Source organism: Bombina bombina, chromosome 8, assembly GCF_027579735.1.
Source record: "Bombina bombina isolate aBomBom1 chromosome 8, aBomBom1.pri, whole genome shotgun sequence".
Classification (NCBI taxonomy): Eukaryota; Metazoa; Chordata; class Amphibia; order Anura; family Bombinatoridae; genus Bombina; species Bombina bombina.
In genome coordinates this window covers 15,986,070-16,007,554 of record NC_069506.1, presented here as the reverse complement: position 1 = coordinate 16,007,554, position 21,485 = coordinate 15,986,070, and the positions used below count along the sequence as shown (strand labels likewise).

The following is a 21,485-nucleotide window of genomic DNA, read 5'->3' as shown; positions in this document are numbered from 1 at the left end:
AATTGTAATGATAATAATATAATTTAGCGCTGCGGAATCTGTTGGCGCTCTACAAATAACCGATAATAATAATAATAATTGTTAATACATGAAGGAGAAAGGTAAAAAATTCATCACACAAATCAATGTTTTAGTCACAAATAAACATATGACCAATTATACTGATGTCAAATTGCAAAAATGGGGCTGCAGTGAAAAAAAATACCTATTGCAGTTTCTTTATTTTTAATAATTATATATATATATATACATACCTTCTCCATATCTGCAAGAGCATTTAGATATAGTCTATTGTTTCATGTTTTGCTGAGTGGGTGAACTGGTGGTACTGGTTTCTCCTGAAAATCACCTCTACATAACTAGAAAAGGAGCAGAATTTCCAAGTTAGTTTAACAGGGCTTCACAGTAAGAGACCAGATCAGGTAAGAGATATTTCTTTTTAATAGTAGCATTTATTAAAAATGATCTGTCCTAAAATCATTCTTGCAGTAGAAAGTCACATGCAGGAAAAGAAATATGACAAACGTAGTTGTGGACTATTATGTTTTCTAATAAACTGAAAAAAATTTAAACAACATAGAAAATAAAATGTAAAAAAGTATTTTTAAAAAGTCATATGTTATTTTCTTCCTATATTTAACCTTTAAAAAATATTACATTAGTACTATACTCTGTATACACCAGTAAAAATATGTTCCAATGACTGTTACCAATAGTAAAAACAATAACTACTATATTTTCAGTCATTACAAATGAGGACTCATTAATTTGATCAATTTATTATAAAAAATATATTTATTGAGAATTTTATGTAAACAAGTTTCAACTTCTGTATTCATGGCTATTTGGTTTCACTATTTTATAGAATTTTAGGCACAATATATAAAAGTATTTCCACTAAGCTAAGAGCTTTCTATAAATTTTAAAAAAACAAAAAACAATAATAATTTCATTTATTCTGTGGAGCATATTCACTAAAGTATAAACCATCTCTCCATAACTGAATATAATTTATTGAGGTCTTATATTGAACTGAAAATCTCCTTATTGAGAAAGACCAATTTCAATCACAGATTCATCAATATCCACTTAAATATTTTAAATCAACATTAAAGAGTTATTTTCTATATTTGAGTGTTTTTAGAACAGTTATGTTCTGTGGTTTGTGCTGTATTCCTGGATCATTGTTTAATCTCACAACATAATTAAGGATTTACAATCAGATTAAATGTTTTTCTCTTTTTTCCTCCAATCTGTATTTTTTTTTAACAGTTATAATTTCACTTCATTGAATTTAATGCTCTTACTTTAAAATAGAAGTATGTTGCGTGTAGAGATTAATAGCATAATTTATGAAACTTAATTGATTAATTGCAAGAAATAGCATAACATAGTTTAAATTGGATTCACAAGAGCAAGTGGCAATTTCAGAAAGGCAATAGACAATAAATAAATATAGGTTCGGAGATATGTTATTGTTTTAAATATTTATATTTCTTTGTATTTGTTTTTATTTATTACAACCTTTTGCTATTTTTGTATAATAAGATTTAACCGTTTTTTAGGAAAGGTAGAATAAATGCACATATATATATATATATATATATATATATATATATATATATATATATATATATATATATATATATATGTAAACATTGAAATAACTATAATAATATAAATGATTTTTTGCCATTTTTAACGTAAACTAAAATGCCATTGTGACTAATTACTTTAACCTAGTTTCAAATTGTGATGCTGCAAGTTATTCTGCAGAAATATGTATTCATTTAGCCTCTCAATAAGAACTTGTTTTGCTCACTGGAATGTGTATTTTTTAGCCTATAATCCCTCTTGACGTAGCCAATCATTACTGAAGACTGACAAGGTCATAGAACTTTGAAGTAAACATACTAAAATGCAAAGATTCTAAGCAAATGCACAAAAAATAAGCAAGTCTTGTCTGCCATAACATATGGGAATAAAAACCCTAACAATTATTCTTTTAGATGATCTACAAGTAGGAAATCAATTTTACAAAGCAATTTAAAAATATTAAAAAGGATTTATGTTGAGAAATAATAATATTATCTATCAATATCAGAAATTCAAAATGCATTCACCATTGTGAAAAGGCACTGCATTATTATTTCAGATTACTTGCCAGTAAGAAAGCAGTTCATCAAAGCAATGAGGAAAGAGATTAAAGCACACAATTTTGGAATGAAAGCTATGCCTTACAATAGCAGAATTAAAAGCCAAGAAATAAAAAATATTGACAATACTAACAAGCATGAAAACTATGTAACAAAAGATGGTGGAAAAATAAGTATGAAATATGGTTTAAAATAAAAGTTATAGCATTATCAACTTTAAGAAACTTTAAAAAGACCAATTTATGTTTCAAATTTCTTGCATGTGAATAGGCAACTAAAGTAACTGTAAAAGTTAGAAAATTAATAAGAAAGATGATCTTCTCAAAATAGATAAACTATTAAATGGCAGCCAAAATACTGATTACATAATCCAAGAATATAGTTACACAAGACTTACAACTAAAACTGTAAATGTTATATTTAGTCAGTATAGTATATGTTCATAAGACATAACAAAGATGAGAACAAAGGTAGCAGATAAATATTTATTTGTATTTAAAAAATAATGCTTCTAATTAAAATATAACAACACTAACTAGGAGGATATCTCTTCTCTGTTTCTTGGTTAAATTATGTATTTGTTTATTCATGTATTTGATTGGTTATACCCAGCTATGGTAAAATTGCAGTTTACTATGGAATAACTGTTCTGTCCAGAACTTTGCAGATGGAGATATTGTTCTGCAGTGTGTAGCAATTCATATGAAATTACATATATAATAATAAAATGTTTAAAGTATTAAAAAAAAACATGAACAGTGTGTTCTCCTATTTCACGTTGTTTTCTTTAAAAATAATAAATAAATATTATTTTTTAAAGCAGAGTGACAATATATAGCAGTGAAATATGCCATATTTATCAGCAAACAACATATTTATGCATCAAGTTTAATTGAAAACAAAAGACAACAAATAATTGTTTAAATGACATTAAAAATAAGCACAATTGTTTCATTTTTAAAGTATATTAAAATATTAAGTTTTTAGGAAAGTTTTAGATGTATACAGACTTCAGACTGCTTCTGTTTGTATAATGGGTCTTTTCATATGCAGGGGAGGTTCTGCTCTCAGCCCCATTCAGTGGGTGTCCCAGACTAATCTCATCAACAGTGCTAAATTGGGAGCTTCTGAGTAAGCTTTTAAAAGGTTTTACACTGGATTTTTATATCAGTATCTGTGCATATTCTTCTTTATAGTAGTGTCTATTACATGCTGTTAAGTGAAAAATGGTGTATACTGCCCTTTTAATATATTGTTTCTGAGATGTCTGATCAATGTTCCAGGTAGCAGCCAGTAAAGGGGACATTTTTTTGTATTTATGCATAAAAAAAATCATTGTGTTTGAAAAAATATGGCTTGTTTTGCAAACCTATGATACACTTCTTTAAAACCCTCTTGAATAATGCTTATCTTACTTTATTTGCTGTGGCCAAGTCTAAACAAACTCCTACACATTAACCAATCTTTGGTGGAGTGGAAAATGTACAGGAAAACCAGGCAAAATAAATAAGTGCATTGAAAAGTTATTTTATTTTGCATAATTTAACATTTCATAAAAATGATATTTTGAGTTTAATGTCCCTTTAACATTCCAATTTACTTCTGTTATCAATTTTGCCACATTTTCTTGCTATCCTTATTATAATTTATTTACAGAGCTAGCTGAACGCATTGGTAAGCCAGCGACAAGATATGTATATACAGGGAGTACAGAATTATTAGGCAAGTTGTATTTTTGAGGATTAATTTTATTATTGAACAACAACCATGTTCTCAATGAACCCAAAAAACTCATTAATATCAAAGCTGAATAGTTTTGGAAGTAGTTTTTAGTTTGTTTTTAGTTATAGCTATTTTAGGGGGATTATATGTGTGTGCAGGTGACTATTACTGTGCATAATTATTAGGCAACTTAACAAAAAACAAATATATACCCATTTCAATTATTTATTTTTACCATTGAAACCAATATAACATCTCAACATTCACAAATATACATTTCTGACATTCAAAAACAAAACAAAAACAAATCAGTGACCAATATAGCCACCTTTCTTTGCAAGGACACTCAAAAGCCTGCCATCCATGGATTCTTTCAGTGTTTTGATCTGTTCACCATCAACATTGCGTGCAGCAGCAACCACAGCCTCCCAGACACTGTTCAGAGAGGTGTACTGTTTTCCCTCCTTGTAAATCTCACATTTGATGATGGACCACAGGTTCTCAATGGGGTTCAGATCAGGTAAACAAGGAGGCCATGTCATTAGATTTTCTTCTTTTATACCCTTTCTTGCCAGCCACGCTGTGGAGTACTTGGACGCGTGTGATGGAGCATTGTCCTGCATGAAAATCATGTTTTTCTTGAAGGATGCAGACCTCTTCCTGTACCACTGCTTGAAGAAGGTGTCTTCCAGAAACTGGCAGTAGGACTGGGAGTTGAGCTTGACTCCATCCTCAACCCGAAAAGGCCCCACAAGCTCATCTTTGATGATACCAGCCCAAACCAGTACTCCACCTCCACCTTGCTGGCGTCTGAGTCGAACTGGAGCTCTCTGCCCTTTACCAATCCAGCCACGAGCCCATCCATCTGGCCCATCAAGACTCACTCTCATTTCATCAGTCCATAAAACCTTAGAAAAATCAGTCTTGAGATATTTCTTGGCCCAGTCTTGACGTTTCAGCTTGTGTGTCTTGTTCAGTGGTGGTCGTCTTTCAGCCTTTCTTACCTTGGCCATGTCTCTGAGTATTGCACACCTTGTGCTTTTGGGCACTCCAGTGATGTTGCAGCTCTGAAATATGGCCAAACTGGTGGCAAGTGGCATCTTGGCAGCTGCACGCTTGACTTTTCTCAGTTCATGGGCAGTTATTTTGCGCCTTTGTTTTTCCACACGCTTCTTGCGACCCTGTTGACTATTTTGAATGAAACTCTTGATTGTTCGATGATCACGTTTCAGAAGCTTTGCAATTTTAAGAGTGCTGCATCCCTCTGCAAGATATCTCACTATTTTTGACTTTTCTGAGCCTGTCAAGTCCTTCTTTTGACCCATTTTGCCAAAGGAAAGGAAGTTGCCTAATAATTATGCACACCTGATATAGGGTGTTGATGTCATTAGACCACACCCCTTCTCATTACAGAGATGCACATCACCTAATATGCTTAATTGGTAGTAGGCTTTCGAGCCTATACAGCTTGGAGTAAGACAACATGCATAAAGAGGATGATGTGGTCAAAATACTCATTTGCCTAATAATTCTGCACACAGTGTATATATTTAGAAAGAAAGTCTAAGAGGAGTTTGCGCTCGATGAGCCCAAGGACAGATCAGAAGAACCAGTGAACAAGGTGCAGTGAACAAGTGCGCATGCGCACAAAACATGTCTGCAGGAGGATCAGTTCACTAACCTGACTGCTCTGAGTCACTGCTGGCTTTTTTACAGGACTTGTGTCTTTGGTCCTTTTAACTTTTTTCAATAAAGTATGGTTTTTATTTAACCTTCTGCCTGGGCTTTCTTCATCTGATCTGTCCTCGTACTCATCGAGCGCAAACTCCTCTTAGACTTTCTATTCTTGTTTGTATGCGTGTGTGGCAGACACGCTTGGAGTTGCAACCAATGAAGAGGATCCACACAGGGGGTGTGTCCCCCGCCCACTCTCCATAGTGCCGGGTACGCGAGATTGAAAGGACGCTCAGGGAGAGCGCAACTTCCAGCGAAACTTCTTTGAACCTGTATGTATGTATATATATATATATATATATATATATATTTATTATATATACAATATCGAGATTAAAATCCTCCATAATCAATACAAATATTTGCATAGGAAATTAGCACATCTATGCAAGATTCCCTGCTTGCTTTTCCCCAGAAATACTCCATAAACAATGTTACCAATGCACAAGAGAATTCTGGGTAAGATATGCAAATTAGATATGAAAATTTTCAGTTTTTTTTGGTTCAAATACTGTTTTAACACAGCGATCCTTTTAACGGGATTATTGCAGCAATACAGAAATCACTCACTAGAAAGCCTGTTTTGTTCTTTTTAGAACTTATCAGTAGGAATTTTGCATTTGCATATCTAATTTGCAAATCTTACCCAGAATTCTCTTGTGCATTGGTAACATTGTTTATGGAGTATTTCTGGGGAAAAGCAAGCAGGGAATCTTGCATAGATGTGCTAATTTCCTATGCAAATATTTGTATTGATTATGGAGGATTTTAATCTCAGTTTTTTATTTCCACCATAATTTTAATGAATTTTGATTTAACCCTGAAAGTAGCTTTACCAAAGCAGCAACCAGAAATCTATCTCCTACTGACGAGTTCTAAAAAGAATGAAACAGGCTGTCTAGTGAGTGATTTCTGTATTGCTGAAATAATCCTGTTAAAAGGATCGCTGTGTGAAAACAGTATTTGAAACAAAAAAACTGAGAATTTGCATATCTAATTTGCATATCTTACCCAGAATTCTCTTGTGCATTGGTAACATTGTTTATGGAGTATTTCTGGGGAAAAGCAAGCGGGGAATCTTGCCTAGATGTGCTAATTTCCAATGCAAATATTTGTATTGATTATATATATATATATATATACACGGTAAAGGAAGGCACTCACTGGCCTTTTCTTCAAAAAAACTTTAATAAGCGTGACATTTCGGGGACACACTCCCCTTCCTCAGTGTGTCCCCGAAACGTCACGCTTATTAAAGTTTTTTTGAAGAAAAGACCAGTGAGTGCCTTCCTTTACCGTGTATATTTACCTGCTGGCACCCTGGCATCAGGACTTTGAAAGTGAGAGTGCTCTCTATCTACACACATATATATATATATATATATATATATATATATATATGTGTGTGTGTGTGTGTTCAGCCATCAATAAGCAGCTAACTCCCAGCTCCTGAGCCTACCTAGGTATGCTTTTTAATAAATTATATCAAGAGAATGAAGCAACTTATTTGGAAAATTATTTAAAATCGCATGCTCTATCTTAAAAGTGAAGAAAAAATGTGTAGTTTCATGTCCCTTTAGTTAAAATTTTGATCTGCTCAGTGCCTGTACTACACAGTGCATACACAAAATCTAATATGAGCATGCTACAATCCTCTGTAAGATAAAAGAGACTTCATAGTCAGTGGGAAATATTCTTTTGAACAATCTCTGGAATTTCATAAATTGTCCATGTTCATTTTAGTTTCAAGAAAAATTCATTTATTAAGAAAGTTTAAAAAAACAACTAAAAACTAAAACTTAAAATGTTCTGTGCAGGGAGAGTCAATGGTCTCTTTTGTAAGATTTGAATCATGAAACGAATGTTCACCTTGACATGTAATTAATCATTCAAATGTTTCTATACAATGAATGTAACTTCAAATGCTGATTCTCTTAGACTGAGATCGAGCACTGGGACATTCGACTTTCAAATGTAAGTTGTGATGTTTTGAATGCGGTTCTATGAACTCAAAGGTTTCTCGCTGTATCGCTATTTTTTTGTGTTTCATCATTTTTTTCACATAGCCCATCCTAAGCTCTCACTTATAAAAAATGTTTAGGTCATAAGTGCTTTTTGTTTACAACAGAAAAAATAGAAACCAACTGTCTTCTTCAGAGGTAGAATCAGTAATTAACATTTTTAGGTATTATTTAAAAGAGATGATTTACAGTTAGGATATGAAAGAATGTTGGAAATCTGGTCTGTCAAGCAACCTTAATACAGTTAAAACACCCAGGGACAAATTTGAAAACAATACATGGATATTGCTATGAGCTGCTCTTTAACATTTTAGCTGTCTTAGGTGAAATAAGTCGGTATTATTTGTACAGGTTCTAAGTATTTATCTGATAAGCACCAGGGCGCAATTAGCTTAGAAATTTAGACTGGAATTTAAATGTCTGTTTTGATTATCCAGCAATGGAATCTGCCACTCTAGGAAGTTTAAATGTAAAGTGCTATAAATAAATACATTTTACTATGCAGCAAATTAGACAATCGCTGAATAACAAATTATTAAATAAATGTAGACGTCTTAAAATTAGATCATTTGGGATCCAACATAATCACAATGTTTACTAATTCCCATATCTGATTATCACTGTAACTTTTATTATAAAAGTCCCCCGCTGAATTTTCGTTAGATATTTAGTGAAAATTATTTGTTTTTAGTATTTTTTTTTTCAAACTTGTTCCTCATTTTTTAGTTTGAAACGACAACCTATAATCCTTTAAAATCAAAGTCAAGTTAAAATTAAATTTTCATGACTCATGCAATTTTAAACAACTTTCCAATTGAATTGTTTTAATCAAATTTGCTTTGTTTTCTTGGTATTCTTTGTTGAAAGCTAAATCTAGGTCGGATTATATGCTAATTTCTAAGAACTTGAAGGCCGCCTCGTATCTCAATGCATTTGAATGTAAATGTATCCACCAATAAGCAAGCACTATCCAGGGTGCTGAACCTAAAATGGGCCAACTCCTAAGCCTTACATTCCTGCTTTTTAAATAAAGATAGAAAGAGAACGAAGAAAAATTGATAATAGGAGTCAATTAGAAAATTGCTTAAAATTGCTGCTCTATGTGAATCATGAAAGAAAAAAAATTGGGTTTATTATCCCTTTAATATAACTGTATTGGTTATGCAAAACTGGGGAATGGGTAATAAAGGGTTTATCTATCTTTAAAAATATTAAATTCTGTAGTATACTGTCCCTTTAAGATAATTTAATTAAATAAAAAAAATTCTATAATTTACGGTACAATAATGCATTTGTCTTTAATTTCATTCAGTATAATTATACAAATAAATTATAATATTTGTATTGAAAATACTGTGTCACACTATCTTAGACAAGAGCTTGATGTCTTTTCTTTAGATAAAACTTTTTAATTTTTTTTTAATTATTTTTTATTTTATAAAGTTTTAGAAAGGTGTATTTTATACTCCAAATAAGAGGTTGAAGCAGAATTCTATTTTAATTATATGAAGGAAATCACTAGAATGTCATAAAAAGTACATTTTATTACTTTATGTACACAAAGGATAGCAATAAAACACCTACATTTTATCTGTCCTATTCTGTGTTACAGTTATTAAATGTATTATATAAAAGTTACTACCCCAAAATATGTTACCATCGGTAAACCAGTTTTGTTTTAAATAAAAACATGCAAGGTACTCATGGAGTTAAATTTTGCACCCTTCATTTTGTGACACTTTTTTCTGTAATTAGGGCAAAGTCAGCATTCCAAAGTTTTAATGAGTTGACACTGCTTGGCAACTGGTGCAAAGCAACTAACACGCTCGGGGCGTATTTAGGCTTTGTGCTGCCCTAGGCACCGGCCTTGTTGGCCTATGCCTTAATACGCCCCTGAAGACGCTGTCTCGTATCTCTATAATCTGTAAACAGAGTCGTGTTTCCTGTAAACTATGAAATAAATATTAGTGCTTGGAGCATCATTTTAGTGGAGTGGTAATAAATCCAGATAAGAGGCATTTGTGTCATTGCACAAACCAAAAAAATGCTTGAATTTTCAAAGCATCAATCAGACACAATTTATGCAAATAATTTGATGATAAATGTGAGTGAATTTTGACACAAAATAAAAGCCAAATGTTCTTTTCCGGACTTGTAAATGTGGGATTTTATATTTTAGTATTTTTTGGTGATTCCTGCAAAAGGTATTTTTTAGTGTTAATAGTTAACCCGAGCTTAAAAACACATTAGTGTGCATTTTTTTCTGTCCGATAGTCATTAAAAAGCCAGAAAACAAAGACTTCAGCTTTTGCCAGTTTACAAGGATATACAAATGTTTATCATATATGGCAGCACATTTTTTTTTCTTTGCTGTCTTTGAAGTCAGGGGGAGCTATTACATTTTCATCTTCTATAAGTTTGTACTGAAGCCGTTACTACTTTTCGATTAGGCAACTGTTGAGATTAAGGTGCTTAAACGTATTTCTTCATCTTCTAGGTGTACAGGGGATAGCGTACCCTTTATAACTGTTATTACAAAATCAGAATCACTTTCAAAACATGTAACACACACATATTAAATAAAATCATATGAATTATAATGGTCACTCTAATATTTGCAGGGGCTAAAAACAATTAGAATTGTAACAGTTCAATAAGAAAGTGCTCTAGCGCACTATATCATTTTATGGCAGATTTATGTCCATTTGAGTGTATAAGAAATATTTGAATGCTGCTGTCAGTCTTCACTTGGTATGGCCAATGCAGGCACACAACCAAAACCCTTTTTACAAACAGAAAATATATTTCAATATGTGCTGTATCAAGGGTGCGAGTTTTACCTCCAGCAACTAAACTTGATGTTTTTAATACAATTATTCATGGTTACTAAACTGGGCACAACTGAAAAATATTAGAACTAATTTGTAAATACAACAGCTCATGTAGGGCGAGATTACGAGTTGAGCGCAAAATATCGCTTAACTGAGTAATGTGCGCTGGTATTGCATGTGAGGTGCATTGCACGGTTGCATTGCACAGAAGCATTGCGCGCACAAGAGCACGCTTCCATAGGCTTCAATGGGAGCCTTATTCTGATGCCATCATACACAACACGACACAGAACCTAGCGCACCAAAGGGGGTAAGTCGCACAGCCATGGGTAGCAAATATAAATATATATTTATATGATAATATACTGTATATGTATGTATTAATATGTGTATATGGGAGACTTTTAGAAAATTAATCAGAGCTCTGATCTCTGGTTAATTTTCTGAGTGCTAATTGTCACTGCAAGCTCGCAGATAGGCAGATGGGCAAATTTACCCATTTGTGGGAGCGTGATAAATTAGCGCTTCACTTGTAATCTAGCCCATAATAATAGTATTGTTCTTTAGAGCAGAACCTAAAATTGCAATAGAGAAAGACCATTTTTGTTTCATAATTCTCATACTGATCGGAGACATTAGTAAACTGACAAGACTGTTAAAAATCTGTTCACTGTATTAATATTTATTTGCTTTACAGCAATGGGGCCCCCTGGAATCCTGCGCTGCTTCCTCTTATTGGCCTGTGGATATGGTGAGTAGATTTATATGAAATAGCTGCACGACCAGTATTTATTTATATGATGTGTATTATGCTTCATGGTTATTATGCTTCATGGTTATGTAAAAAGCAAATATTATTACTGATATTGCTTTTGTTATTATGTATGTATTTATTTATGTATTTATTTATTTATGTCTTTATTTATGTTTTTATTTATGTCTTTATTTATTTATGTATTTATGTCTTTATTTATGTCTTTATTTATGTATTTATTTATGCATTTATTTATTTATTTCAAACCATCAAGTTATGAAGCACTAACAAACTATACAGTTACACTAACATACTGAACCATATTATTTTGGGCTAGAAAATAGAAGTAATAAATGAACATTAAACTCGATAAATGTGTATCATGCATATGAAACAGCACTATTTAAATATTTAAGATTTTAGCATTGAAAATGTTAAAGGGTCACTGTACTGAAAAATACTGGCATCCATATGGAATCACTAAACTTCAGTTTTTCATGAAAAATGTGCAGTTACATTAGTTTTAAAAATTAAACAAAAGCAGCTGTATCAGCTGTGTACTTCCTGCTAATATCTATTGCCCAATAGGTACTTCTTGTTGGTGCTCATTGGTCAATAGATACTTCCTCCTAATAGATACTTCCTCTTTGGTTGATAGGTACATTTCTCTTAATGTTCATTGGTTAATAAATACATCCTACAAATGCTCATTGGTTGATAAGTATTTTCTCTTAATGCTCATTGGTTAATAGGTACATCTTAAAAATGTTCATTGGTTAGTAGGTATTGTCTCTTAATGCTCATTGGTTAATAGGTACAACCTACGCATGCTCATTGGTTGATAGGTATTGTCCCTTAATGCTCATTGGTTAATAGGTACATCCTACTAATGCTCACTGGATAATAGCTCCCTGGTTAGTAGGTACTTCCTGCTAATGCTCACACCTACCCAATAGAGAATTGACTTGCCAGCTTAGGCCAACAAGAACACAAAATCTTAAAATTAATAAAGGGCCCAACAGGGACAATAACAAAATGCTCTAATGCATTATATTATTTTATTATTGCACTATTGCTTGCAGAGAACTATGTGTTTAGCCCTACTTAGCCAATCAAGGACAACATATGTGTGTAGCCACTAATTAGTGACCATGTTTAGCTCAGTATTGACAGTGTTTGCAGGGTTAAACGATACCTCCCAACATTTCCACAGAGCTTTTTGGGACAGGTATTTGGGAGGACTTGTGGGCAGTGTGTCAGCAGTGTTTTATGGGCAATTGGAAGCTGAGCATCTCAGTGGCCAGTGTGTGATGGGCTGGGCCATGCAAGATTAATTCATGTAATGTGTATAACTGTGTAAATAACTAGACATACTTTGCCCTGACCAAGGTAGTTGTGTGTCGAAAAGTGGGCTGGTTGAGAGATCTGGGTTAAAGGGACAGTGTACCCTAATTTTTTCTCCCCTTTAATTTATTTACAATTATCCATTTTATCTGCTAGAGTGTATTAACTTGTTTACAAATAGTTCCTTTACCTTTATGTTGGCTTTCAAAATAGCTTATTTTCCCTGTAGTATCTCTACCAATACTAAAAGTGCTATAGAAAAGCTATGTAAGCATAGTCAGTAGAAGAAATTACACTTCCATTGTGAGGTAGTAGAGATAATCAATAACATGTTAATTTTAATTTGTTCTATCTAAGTATTGTGCTTTGACACACAGACAGAGATAATATGAATAATCATGTGTTTGTACAGAAAGTGATAAATTAAGGAGATTTGATTTCCCTGCAAGCTCCACCTGTTTTAATGGGTTTGGGCTTCAAAGACAAAAAACAGCTATTTCATATACAGAACAACATAAAGAAGCAATTGCTCATACATTTTATACACTGCAGCCGGCATTGGAAAACTCACTAATAATTTTAATGTACACTTTCCATTAAATAGATAGTTCTATTCAAGAAATACTGCAGCTACAATATGATGCCCCAGCACATTACAGTATTTTATTATTTTATGTCCCTTTAAGATAAGTCTAAAAGGGGATCCTGTGACAGGTCTTGTATTTTATTGCTAAGGTAAAGCCAGTAGCTCTGTGATCTTTTATTGTTTCCTGGGATCTCAGTAGAACCAAATCTCCTAGAAAGCATTATATTTTACTACTGAGTAAGAAGCTACCCTTTGGCTGCTAAGCCATTTCCCACCTTGGCACTTAGCTGGATTTGAGTTTTTTTTTTTTTACTTTTTTTAAATATATATTTTTTTTTACTTTTTTTTACAGATCCCCATGCCTTATACATATAACTGGTTAGGCGATTACCTTTCCAATGGTGGGTCTTGGGGGTCTGTAGCTGCTTAGATGCCTGGGATACAGGCTTTTAAGCAGCATGCCCCCATTTCCCTATATTGTTCATTGTTAATTTTAAATAAAGTTGCACTGTGACGTCATTGCCCTCAAGGCGGGTGAGTGCTAGCGACAGCTCTGAGCCGTAGTCAGTACCTGACTGGGACAATTTGCGACAGCTCAGAGCCATCGTTAGCACTCAAAGGATTGAAAACTAGCCTTGCACAACTGCTTCTCGTACCCTTCACACTAGATAGTTTTATTTATTTTTAGCAATGAGATGAATAGCTCTCTGCTTTCTGACAAATCATAGTAACAGATTAATGTGGAAAAATGAAATTCAAAAAGTTAGTTAGCTGAGCCAAAAACATACTGAAGCTTAAAGGGACAGTCAACACCAGAATTTTTGTTGTTTTAAAAGCTAGATAATCCCTTTATTACCCATTCCCCAGTTTTGCATAACCAACACAGTTATAATAATATACTTTTTACCTCTGTGATTAACTTGTATCTAATCATATTCTGACAGCCCCCTGATCACATGACATTTTATTTATTATCTATTGACTTTAATTTTAGCCAATTAATGCAGTGTCTGCCACAATCCACGGGCGTGCTCACAATGTTATCTATAGGGTTTACCTGAACTAGCTCTCCCCTGCTGTGAAAAGCAAATACAAAAGTATGTGATTAGAGGCGGCCTTCAAGGGCTTAGAAATTATCATATGAGCCTTCCTACGTCTAGCTTTCAACTAAGAATACCAAAAGAACAAAGCATAATTGGTGATAAAAGTAAATTGGAAAGTTATTTAAAATTACATGCCCTATTTGAAACATGAACGTTTTTTTTGGACTTGACTGTCCCTTTAAAGGGAAATACTTTGTTCTTTTCAAATTCAGTTAAAGCATATACATTTAAACAACATTTCAATTTTCTTTCTATTAAAATTTGCTTTGTTCTCTTGGTAATTTTTGTTAAACCGCATATGTAGGTAGACTTAGAAGCAATGTACTACTGGGAGTATATGTGTCTTGTCGTTGGCTCATTGGGTGTGTTCAGTCATCTCCCAGTTGTGCATTGCTGTTTATTGAATGATTTGCAAAACTACTTTAAAACTTAGGTGAGTATCTTTATATTATCTCCCTAAATAGTGTTCAGTTAGAATGAGCTGTAAATAAGTTTGTCCACTATTCTAAGCAATCACAATGCTTGTGTGGGCAATTTGCTTCATTTAAAAAAAAAAAAAAAAAACTTATATTAAAGAGCAAACCCATTTTTACAGAAATGTTTAATAACCTCTTCTTGTTCAGGGCTGGACAAATGACATATATATATATATATATATATATATATACCTGACTTGAAAAACTATTGCTACTGGGCAGTGCTAAATAAATATATCGCTGAGTACACACCAGCAACCCTCTATAAATGACACTGAACAGAATTTTATGAATTATGGGGTCTCTGGCTTGTGGGATTTGTAAAGCTCAGAATGAGCAAATATGAATGGGCGACACAATAGTACAATATTGTTTTTACTGTTCTCATTGGTGGCCACCGCCTGGTAACACGACCTTGACTTTAGCGGAGGAATGCAATTTAGCCACCTTCATATTTACTGAGGAGTTTCCCAACACAGGGCAAAAATGTACTGCACAATTGATTGCTAATCTAGTTAGTCAGCAAAAATCTTCACTCTATAAATGCTTTGTACTAGAATAGCTTTATTGACTTAACATGCAAACTCAACTTCAAAGTTCAAACTAATAAAAATGTTACTCTGTGAGTACAGTGCAGCTCCTTAAAGCATTATGTTTAATTTGTGAGAACATTTTATTATTAGATCAATATCAATTTCCAAAATTCCAACATATCAGAAATCCCTTACATGCACATTGCAGCATTTTTTTTTTTGCTGGATTCAAATTCATTATAAACCTTGAGAATACTATCAGTGGAAGGTTTTTCAAAACATTCATGACAAGAAAACACCCAATATATACCCTACCTGGGGACAATTTACCTTGATTATTCAGTGGTTGGTGCTACTATAGGTACTGGAAAAATTGATAACCCCTGAATAGGGATGGGCAAATGTTTCACAATATTCGAAAAATGAAACGAATTTTAACACATTTGTTCATTCGTTTCGAATTTAGAATGTTTGTACATTTAAAAATAATATTCTGTTGAAATTTTTCTAATAATTTAATTCGAATTATGCAATATTCTAATTCGAAAAATTAGAATCTATATATTTGTAATAGCATTTCTAATGCTTTCTTTAAATGTAATATTCAAATTATGCAATATTCCAAATAGAAACATTTAAATTGATATATTTGTATCTATTATGTATCAATTTACTAAATTCCCTACCACATGAACTATTGAACTTCTGAATAGTATTTGTCAAGATTCAGATAAAGAATATAATTTTAAGCAACTTTTTAATTTACTTCTGATATCTAATTTTTCTTGTTCTCTTTGTATCCTTTGTTAAAAATCACACCTAGGTAGGTTTAGGAGCTGTGATCTAGCTGAACATATTGCCTCTTGTTAAGGATTACCAATATGTTCAGCTAGCTCCCAGTAGTGCATGGCTGCTCCTGAAACAAAGGATATCAAGAGACTGAAGCAAATTTGATAATCAAAGTAAAATAAAAAGTTGCGTAAAAAAATCTGTACTCTATCTGAATCTTGAAAGAATAAATGTGGGTTTGATGTCCCTTTAAGGGTATAGTTAACCCCTAATACACACATAGAGATGTACACTCCCAGGAATGAACAACCAGCTCAATACAAGGGCGTATTATGGCCTAGGCAGACAAGGCCTGTGCCTAGGGTGGCAGATTTTGAGGGGCGGCACTATTTGACATGCTTCCAGCCGGGCTGCTATCTTTGGGTAACTACTGTCAAGGGACCGGTGAGCAAACAGTTTTTTTATTTTGCTAAGTAACAGAAAACAGCTGCGTATCCAGCCGTGCTCCCTATGTGATACCAGCCTATTACCTGTAGTATTTCAGTCTAATCCCGCCTATTACCTGTAGTATATCAGTCTGATCCTGACTAATACCTGTAGTATATCAGTCTGATCCCGATTATTACCTGTAGTATATCAGTCTGATCCTGCCTATTACCTGTAGTATATCAGTCTGATCCCGCCTATTACCTGTAGTATATCAGTCTGATCCCGCCTATTACCTGTAGTATATCAGTCTGATCCTGACTATTAGCTGTAGTATATCAGTCTGATCCCGATTATTACCTGTAGTATATCAGTATGATCCTACCTATTACCTGTAGTATATCAGTCTGATCCCGCCTATTACCTGTAGTATATCAGTCTGATCCCACCTAATACCTGTAGTATATAATTCTGATCCTGCCTATTACCTGTAGTATATCACTCTGATCCTGCCTATAACCTGTAGTATATCAATCTGATCCTGCATATTACCTGTAGTATATCGGTCTGATCCTGCCTATTACCTGTAGTATATCAGTCTCATCCTGCTTATTACATGTAGTATATAAGTCTGATCCTGCCTATTACCTGTAGTATATCAGTCTGACCCTGCCTATTACCTGTAGTATATCAGTCTGATCCTGACTATTACCTGTAGTATATCAGTCTGATCCTGCCTATTACCTGTAGTATATCAGTCTGATCCTGACTATTACCTGTAGTATATCAGTCTGATCCTGCCTATTACTTGTAGTATATCAGTCTGATCCTGCCTATTACCTGTAGTATATCAGTCTGATCCCGCCTATTACCTGTAGTATATCAGTCTGATCCCGCCTATTACCTGTAGTATATCAGTCTGATCCTGTCTATTACTTGTAGTATATCAGTCTGATCCTGCCTATTACCTGTAGTATATCAGTCTGATCCTGACTATTACCTGTAGTATATCAGTCTGATCCTGACTATTACCTGTAGTATATCAGTCTGATCCTGCCTATTACCTGTAGTATATCAGTCTGATCCTGACTATTACCTGTAGTATATCAGTCTGATCCTGCCTATTACTTGTAGTATATCAGTCTGATCCTTACTATTACCTGTAGTATATCAGTCTGATCCTGACTATTACCTGTAGTATATCAGTCTGATCCTGCCTATTACCTGTAGTATATCAGTCTGATCCTGACTATTACCTGTAGTATATCAGTCTGATCCTGCCTATTACTTGTAGTATATCAGTCTGATCCTGCCTATTACCTGTAGTATATCAGTCTGATCCCGCCTATTACCTGTAGTATATCAGTCTGATCCCGCCTATTACCTGTAGTATATCAGTCTAATCCTGCCTATTACCTGTAGTATATCAGTCTGATCCAGCCTATTACAGTCTGATCCAGCCTATTACCTTTAGTATATCAGTCTGATCCTGCCTATTACCTATTGTATATCAGTCTGATCCCGCCTATTACCTGTAGTATATCAGTCTGATCCAGCCTATTACCTTTAGTATATCAGTCTGATCCTGCCTATTACCTATTGTATATCAGTCTGATTCCACCTATTACCTGTAGTATATCAGTCTGATCCTGCCTATTACCTGTAGTATATCAGTCTGATCCAGCCTATTACCTTTAGTATATCAGTCTGATCCTGCCTATTACCTATTGTATATCAGTCTGATTCCACCTATTACCTGTAGTATATCAGTCTGATCCTGCCTATTACCTGTAGTATATCAGTCTGATCCTGACTATTACTTGTAGTATATCAGTCTGATCCCGCCTATTACCTGTAGTATATCAGTCTGATCCCGCCTATTACCTGTAGTATATCAGTATGATCCTGCCTATTACCAGGGCCGCCATCAGGGGGTGACAGGGGTGACTCCAGTCAGGGGCCCAATGAGCCAGGGGGGCCCCATGAGGCAAGAACTTTAAAAAAAAAAATTTTTTTTTTTTTTTTTACATTTGGGCAGCCACCAGTGTGGTACTACAGCAGAGTGTTAATTGAGCATGGGAAATGTTATTACAAGGACTAAAGTATTAGCATTTGAGAGGATTTCTGAGTGTGCACTAAACCACTATGCACAGTGTGAGACAGACTTGGCACTTTGTACAGTGTGTGCCTGAGTCAGACGGCAGATCACTTTCATTTGCAGAGGAGGTACGACTTACTTAGCAAATATTTTTTATTTCTTTGTGCAATTTTGGATTGTTTTTTTTTAGCAGCAGTGTATTTATGATTATTTGACAATGCTGTAGAAATTCTATATTTAAAACCATGCAGAAATGTTTCCTCCTAAATACACAAATGGTAGATGCCCTTTTGGCAGATATGCATTATCTCCACACTTTCCAGATGCAAGGAGGCATTTTATCTAAGATTTTTACATCTACATAACATGTTATACTCTCAGACTAAGATTGCTCAGTGTTTGACTTAAAACTGTACAGTTTACACTACAGCTGACTTAATTTTGAAATGCATACCAACAAGCCTAAATCCTGCATTTAACCAGATCTAATGGTATGAGTACCACAGCTTATGGTTCCACCAAGACCATATAGAGTACAGCATTTTCAAAATCCATAAGTACAGCTGACAGCTGGGAAAATTTGTACACTATATTTGAAGTGGTGCTCTTGGTTGGGGAAAATGGGGAAAAAACAAACAAACATATGTCAACCTTTTAAAGGTACTTTTATTCATCTAGCCATCTACCCAGCTCATTAATGTACAATTTTGCATTCACAGAATTATTTTTGTTTGCACATATACAAATATGATTCTTTAAAAAGTGATCTCTTAATTTATAAAAAAATATTTATCATGCATGTCACACACTGTTGATTTAGGGGATGCAAGGTGCATAAATGTTTCTACATGTGAGTGTTTCTGTGGGTGTCTGTGTTTATGTCTTTGTGCTTTGGTTTGTGTCTCTACGAGTGTGTATGTATTTTTTATATGTGGGTCTCTCTATGAGGGTGGGTGTGGTGGGTGTGTATGTCTTTGTGCATTTTCTGTGGATGTCTGTGAGGGTGTGTGTATGTTTGTGTTTTCTGTGGATGTCTCTGTGAGGGTGTGTGTGTGTATGTATGTCTGTGTTTTCTGTGGATGTCTCTGTGAGGGTATGTGTTTTATGTGGGTGTCTCTGTGAGGGTGTGAGGATGTCTTTGTGTGTTTTCTGTGGATGTCTCAGTGAGAGTGTATGTATGTATGTCTTTCTGGGTTTTTTATGTCATTGTCTCTCTGTGTGTGTATGACTTTGTGTGTTTTCTGTGGGTGTCTCTGTATGTGTGTTTTCTGAGGCTGTCTCTGTTGGTGTTTCCTTGGGTGTATGTGCAAGTTTGAGTTTGTGTGTGTGTGTGTGTCCATTGTCTGTTCCTTTTTAAGACATTTTGACCTTACTACTAATTATTCACATCTTTCTACAGACTTTGAGACTAACAAGGCCTTTCCAGAAGTAACCAATCCACCATTTAACCTTTAAATTATTATTTAGGCAGTTCAGGGCCCTTCCTTTCAGCCACTGCATGCTGTTGTCATAATTTAGTTGTCATCTTCCTTTACAAAAAGATAATCAGAACTCCATATTTTGTTTTCTAAATCTTTTTTTTTTTTTTTTTTACAAAACTGTAGTTTACCTCATTACTTGTCAGGTCAATGTAAACAAGTGCTGAGTGTTTGGGTGTCTGTCTGTTTCTTTGCATGTCTGCTAGAGTGTCTATATGTGAATCCTTATGTGTGAGTGTGTGTGTGATTCAGTGTGTCTGTGTGTTTGTATGTTACTACCTTTACAACATTTCCAAGTTTAAATAGACAATTAAGAATAAAGTGCATATACGTTTTAGTCACTTGGTCAAAAATTGCACATGTCAGAGGGGGGGGGGGGGCCCTGATCAATGGTTGAGTCAGGGGCCCCAAAATTTCTAGTGGCGGCCCTGCCTATTACCTTTAGTATATCAGTCTGATCCTGCCTATTACCTTTAGTATATCAGTCTGATCCTGCCTATTACCTGTAGTATATCAGTCTGATCCAGCCTATTACCTGTAGTATATCAGTCTGATCCAGCCTATTACCTTTAGTATATCAGTCTGATCCTGCCTATTACCTGTAGTATATCAGTCTGATCCCGCCTATTACCTGTAGTATATCAGTCTGATCCTGCCTATTACCTATTGTATGTCAGTCTGATCCTGCCTATTACCTGTAGTATATCAGTCTGATCCCGCCTATTACCTGTAGTATATCTGTCTGATCCTGCCTATTACCTGTAGTATATCAGTCTGATCCAGCCTATTACCTGTAGTATATCAATCTGATCCCACCTATTATCTGTAGTATATCAGTCTGATCCCGCCTAATACCTGTAGTATATCAGTCTGATCCAGCCTATTACCTGTAGTATATCAATCTGATCCCACCTATTATCTGTAGTATATCAGTCTGATCCCGCCTAATACCTGTAGTATATCAGTCTGATCCCGCCTATTACGATCAGTCCAGCACTGAAATACAAGCCAATTCCTCTCTGAAAAAGGAACACAGCAACCACAGATAATCATTTTGGTCTGTTGTAATTAAAGGGATATGGAACACAGAAATTTTATTTTGTGATTCAGACAGAACATAACATTTTTAAAAAGTTTCCAATTTACTTCTATTCTCAAATTTGCTTTGTACCCATGATATTCTTTGTTGAAGAGATACCTTTGTAGGTTTCTGGAGCACTAAATGGCAGGAAATAGTGCTGTCATCTAGTGGTCTTGCAAATGGATAACATTCTTGCAAAACTGTTGCCATATAGTGCTCTGGAAATGGGCCAGCTCCTAAGCATTTGTCAATGCTTTTCAAAAAAAGATACCAAGAGAACAAAAGAAATATATAATAGAAGTAAATTAGAAAGTTGTTTAAAATCACTGCTCTATCTGAATCATGAAAGAAAA

General features: G+C 34.3%; 1 protein-coding gene across 1 annotated transcript in view; it reads left to right on the top strand.

Moving 5' to 3' along the window:
- The first annotated feature begins 331 nt into the window (after positions 1 to 331).
- Positions 332 to 21,485, top strand: part of LOC128638271 (IgGFc-binding protein-like) — a 72,695-nt gene continuing 51,541 nt past the window's right edge. Inside the window, exons 1-2 of the mRNA XM_053690137.1 lie at positions 332 to 422; positions 11,162 to 11,215. Of these exons, the coding sequence (XP_053546112.1) occupies positions 11,164 to 11,215 (52 nt within the window). The 5' untranslated portion in view covers positions 332 to 422; positions 11,162 to 11,163. The remainder of the gene's footprint in view (positions 423 to 11,161; positions 11,216 to 21,485) is intronic.